Raw genomic sequence first — 5,838 nt, forward strand, 5'->3', positions numbered from 1 at the left:
ACACCTGCAGCCAGGGACTTTGACTTTGCCGCCTGTTCTGAACGCCAGAAATACAGTAACGTTTGCCGTGTTCTTTCAGACGCACATGCTTGGCCACCACGAGTATTCTTCCTCGCCGCTGTTCCAGGTGCCAAGGACTTCAGGTAGGGAGCCCTCCGCTCCTCCCGGGAACCTCCCGCACAGGGGGCTGCAGGGCGCGGGGCTGGCGTATGCCACCAGCTCCACAGAAGACCTCCAGCCCGGCCACTCCTCCGCCTCTCTCATCAAAGCGATCCGCGAGGAGCTCCTCCGCCTCTCCCAGAAACAGACCGCCGTGCACAACCTGCACAGCTGATGGCCCCGCCTCGCAGATTTGCCAAGTATCTGCTTCCCGTGGAAGCAAGGCTAAATGGAAATCGACTGAGTGGGTGTTTGTAAGAGGATGTGCATCTCCTGGGCTCGGCGCCCACGTAAGGGAGCAAGCTGCAATTTTAGAAGATGCCATAAGTCACCTGACAGCTCATGATGCTTTTAATAAGTTGACGATTTTTTGACCGCTTGGGTTTCAGTCGGAATTTATGTACTTTTGGCCAAAAGCCGGCAGCACTTCATGAAGACAAACCATAAGACTAAGCTAACAAAAATCACTAAATTCATCTCCTTTTTAAAGGTAAAAGACGGACATGCGTAGATGGTATAGGGATTAATGGAATCCAGCGTTTCCATGGGAAGATGTGATTCAGGCTGGTTTGTATGATGTACTTGCTGCTTTGTTTTCTGAGAAAAGAGATTTGAAGGCATTTTATTAACAGCTTGATTTTCCTCCTTTTCTCCATAGGAACTTATTTTAATAGTCATATTAACAACAAAAATACTAAGACTGTTTGGGAATTTAAAAAGCTACTAGTGAGAAACCAAATGATAGATTGTAGAGCCTGATGATTCCAAACGAAGCCATCATCTGCATTTTTCCTTCTACTTCTGGTGCTACAGCTCCGAGGGCCCCTTCACCTTTATGTCTGTGAAATGCAAACTTTGGCTTTTTCAGCGGAAGAATATGTTGAGGATTTCATTTTGTCCTAGGGAGGGGAAAAAAACAACACAAAAAAAACCCTCCCAGCGTGGGAGGGGTATGGTTAATATTTATTTGGTTATTCAAAATACATATCAAGGTTTAGATTTACATTCTTAATTGTATTTGCTGTTTAATTAATTGGGCGCATGTGACCACCAGCGGCACCCCATTTCAGCTCATGCCGTCATTAAGGTCAGTGCTAGAGGAGGAGGCTCTCGGGAGGTCTTAGCTGATCCTTGCACTTGGCTGATGAGTTGCTCGCCAGTCACATTGGAGTGAGAAATCTTCCACGAGCCAAAATCATTTATAAAGACTCCGAGGGCCAACGAATCGTTACTCCCCAGTGCATTTCTAGTAATCACGTTCTCTGTGTTCAAGACCTAGAAATGAAATGGAGTTCGGTCCATCGTCTCTGTAATAAATCAAGAAATGCAAAGAGGAGCTTTGAGGGCCCACAAGGGAAAGGAGGGGGTTGTTCCCGCTTTCTGATGTTACCGTGCACGACCACCGAGTGACTGTTAAAACCATCTAACGTGCTTGGGGCCCGATGGAGGGGGTCAGCTCTCTTGAGTTCACTCCTGAAGTTAACATTCCCCTGCCTCCCGGATTAGAGTAAGGAACATAACAGGAAGGGCCATTCTGCTTTTTGGCCCTTGAGTGAAACTTAGAAGAAAAACAGATAACCGGTTTCCACTCTGAATCCTTTTTCATTGGATCAGTACTAATTTCAACTACCCACAAATAAACAGGCACAATTCAGGACTCTGAGGACTCAGAGTCTGCATCAAATTTTAAGAAGCCTGCAACCGCTGAAATAGGTTTCCATAGTGTAAACCCCTGGGGTCCAGGGTCCTGTCTCTGCGCGTCCTCTTTGGAGCCTGTCAGACAGTCTTATGACACAGGGACTGTTGCTTCTGGGAAGTTCGGTGTAGCCATTGCATCTCTGCCCCTCTGGAAGCGGGGGGGTGCAGGCAAGGAGGTCTCTCAAGGATGGTAAAGGAATGGAGACCCCTTTTCAGGCAGTCCTCAAAGGCTCCAAGGAGCGTGGGAGAGAGACCCCCTGCTGGGCTTGATTTCTTACCTCTTGGTCTTGGTTAAATACCAGACTCTGCCCAAAATGGAGGATTGTCTGCATATGTCCCTCAGAAGTCCCAAGTTTCCTGAATATGTTAAGAGTTTCAGATATCCAAGCAGAATTTTATTCGGGACACCTCACAGTAAGTTCAGATTGTGTAACAAGTGGAATAAACGCAGGCCCTCTCTGCTCTGCTCCGTGTCGTGTTTGCACACAATGTGCTCAGAATCTGTACTTCCTGTGTCCGTCTCAGGAGCAGGTGTCTCTTCTCCAGGGGGCTGCAGTAGTGATCTGGATGCCTTTCAGATGAACATGAAAGGATTCTACCTGTAATTGTTATGCTTAGCATTTTGATACACTTTTAAATGAATGTCAAGACCAAAGATCACTTCTGATAACCGGTGGTGTGCAGTGTGTGGTGTGGTGTGAGCAGGCCCATGGAATCACGCACTCATGAGTTGGTCATAAAGCACACTGAGTCTGCTCTTGTGTCCTGTAAATGCCTGCAGCAGTCTTGTCACCAGACTGTTGTGGGGAGCACCACACCCAAAGGGGTCTCTGGACACTCAGTTAACGTGATCTACTTAAAAGAAAGGTCCTCATGTCGACTGTGTGTGGCCTTGGAGTTCTGAAGTGAAAGGTTACATTTTGTGTCTATTCTGTTTTCCTAGTTTGAAAGTTCCAGTGGTAATAAATAATGCAAGCTATAAAGTGGAGTCACAGTTTTAGAGGTGGAGAAATGATCATTTTCACAGTCTACTGTGTCACCAGTGTGCTTGTTAGGTCCCTTCCTGGCCTCAGTTTCCTCATCAGCCCAATGAGAACAGACCTCCTCTGCTCACCTCCGAGAATTTCTTGTTTTGAGATTCACATGTGATCATGTGTGCAAACAGCCTTTGTGGAGGAAGCACTAAGCTTGGTGAAATGTAAGATGCTACTGTATGCTGTCCGTGTGAAATGTAAGATGCTGCACTGGGATTGGATGGTCTGATATGCTGTCATCTACCAGCGAACGAGTTCCCATGGACGTCACCAGAGCAAAACTAAGGGCTCCATGTTACTCTTCTCTCCCAATTTGCTTTAAATTCACTTTCTTTGGCACTAATTTCAAAACAGTGTTTATCAAACATCTTACTGCTCCTGATTTTTTGCTGTTTGTGGCACCAAAAAAGTCAACACCCTGCATTCTGAGATCTTAGAGTCCAAGTCAGATAGCACAGATGGGTATAAAAGAAGACACAGATCCATAATGTGATGTGAACATCAAGAAGATTCATTGAAAGTACACAAGTGCATTGGGTACTAGGGTGAAGGGAAGTTGCGCATTTGGAAACCATGGGATTCTGGAGAGGCTCACTTGAGAAGCTTCTGTAATGAAGATGAGAGGGCTGGTGAGAAGGCGAGGCCAGAGCTAGGAGTGGGCCTGAGGAAGGACATAGAAAGTGGGCGAAGCTGTCATTGAACATGAACTTGATCTGCGGCAGTATGAGGACAGGATCCCTAACCGCACGGTGTCGGGAGTTTTAATAAAACACGAGGAGGAAGTGGGGCTATGAAAACGTCTTTGCAGTAATACAGCCAGAAAATGGCTAGGTCTGCAAAGAAGGTCTGCACGGCTAGAGATCCGGTCTGGAGGAGGGAAGAGACAGGTACCAAGAACTGCTGGAGGAACCAATTATAAAGTCTGAAAATATTGTAAGAATTCCACCAAGGTTTATGGCTTAGAGCAGATCTCCACGGTCAGCCCTAAAACCACATTAAATCTTTTGTGGAGCATAGTAGGTTATAAATAAATACATTCCACTTCTTTGTAGCCACCTACACAAGTTTCACAGATTTTATTTAATTTCAGAATATGTTTTGATTTTGGTGGCACATGGCTTTTGAGCAGCAGACCAAGCAGGTTTTGCCAACCAGATTTTTTCAGGGCCTGAGGCCTTGTGATACAAAGCATGGATGAAAGGGACACCTGAAGGCTTTGGGCCAAAACAGGTAATTCTGTGCTTCATGAGCCTCCCGTTTAACTGTGTACAGGGTCAGTGTTTACTGTATTCGCACTTCTTACTGCTCCAGTGGCCAAACCAGTCACTGGGACACCGATTTGCATTTGCAGTAATTCACACGTTATTCATTAAATGAACTTCCCATCCCCTCTCATACTGGATTCTTAGACATGAATGAGTTTGCTGGTTGAAAGGAAAGCTGGTTGAGGTTCTGGGCAGGGAAGAAGGGGGATTCCAGTCTTAAGGACCACACTAACCTCAGCTCAAGGTGAGCTGTAGCCATTCCATTTCTACCTCCAAAGCCAGTCTTCAGAGCCTGCTTATCCACATTTGTCCCCGACGGGAGGGCGAGGGGGTCCACTACTTTACCTGCACACTGACCATTTGATCACAAAACACATTTTTATGGGATGGTAACTTGAAATTCATTTTGACATTTAATCCAACACATTAATGGATATTCTTGTAACAATTGAGAGGGGTTTCTAAGAGCAACTGCTGTAACGTACTCATAAAATGTAATAGGCTCACACTTACTACCTAATGAATAAGGGGTGTGTATATTTCAGGTTTCTTTTGATATTTTTGGAGGTGACTTTCAGTGTTTAGGACTCCTTTCTGTAGTATTAAAAAGACTTGAAAACTGAAACTTCACGGTACGATCCTAATTCCATGCTTGTGTGTGTTAACAGTACATTTGAGAATTTATCTTAACACGCAACAGCATTGAAATTTAGGAAAAGCATTTTAAATGCCTTTGGAAACATGAAACAAAGTTAGGAACCCTCAAGCGAGAGAAGGATGAATGTCTTAAGCTGAGGTGGTCTAATCCAAATTAGTTTCCCACAGGGTAGTTCATGCAGGCTCCTTGCTTTGCCTTTCTTCCTCTGGGTTTTTCTGCCCGGGGACCACTTCACATTTAAAGAAAGAGTGGATAGTAGAAGGGACAGAGATACGAATTGGAAGGATTTGAGTCGCTCGGTCCCTGATTCCACCGGAACTTTCTGGACAACTTGGAGCATCCATCGTGAAGGGTCTCACGCCCCCGATTCAAGCATTCATGACTTGACTCCCTACGTGTGCAAGTTAGGAAGAGCATAGGGCCAAGTTCAAGCCAGACACCCTGTGCTGTTCCTCTTGTAAATGGGGGGAAAGAAGGAGGCTTTCACCAATTAACGCGCTTGCTCTAAGCACCAGAGGGCTCATTTCAGGAAAGGGGGTGTACACTCAGCCCTCCTCCAGAGCATCTGCGGGGAGCATGGAGATCAGGCTCGTCACCCTTGGCAGGAGAGGTGGCTCAACAGAGCCGCCCTGGGATGCCTGTTTGTCTCCTACTTTGCCAAGGTCCACGTTCCTCTGACTCTCCCTGCACTCTCCTTCCTGGACTGTGAGTGATAATGTACGAAAATATGCAGAGTAAATTGAGGCCACTTGTGGCATCAATACTGCAACTTGAACTTGACAATCATGGTTTGCTGGTCTCAAACGGGCACTTAAATTTCAGTGTGGGTATATGATTTAGTAATCAAACCTTCCCTTCTCTGTCAGTTATGTTTCTACCCTTCAATTAGCTGCACTGTTTTCTAATGTGCTGTAGAGTTTTTGAAATAATTTATGCAAGTGTTTGGTTTCCATGTTTACAATTTATACTGCTTTCCTAGCATTTTAAATGGAAATGTCAATAAATGCTATGAATTGGTGTCAAA

At 45.5% G+C, this 5,838-nt stretch overlaps 1 protein-coding gene across 1 annotated transcript in view; it reads left to right on the forward strand.

Annotated features, from left to right (window-relative positions):
• Positions 1-5,838, forward strand: part of KIAA1549 (KIAA1549 ortholog) — an 85,512-nt gene extending 79,674 nt beyond the window's left edge. Inside the window, exon 18 of the mRNA XM_029917923.1 lies at positions 80-5,838. Coding sequence (XP_029773783.1) covers positions 80-334 — 255 coding nt within the window. The 3' untranslated portion in view covers positions 335-5,838. The remainder of the gene's footprint in view (positions 1-79) is intronic.

Source organism: Suricata suricatta, chromosome 2 (genome assembly GCF_006229205.1).
Source record: "Suricata suricatta isolate VVHF042 chromosome 2, meerkat_22Aug2017_6uvM2_HiC, whole genome shotgun sequence".
NCBI classification, from domain to species: domain Eukaryota; kingdom Metazoa; phylum Chordata; class Mammalia; order Carnivora; family Herpestidae; genus Suricata; species Suricata suricatta.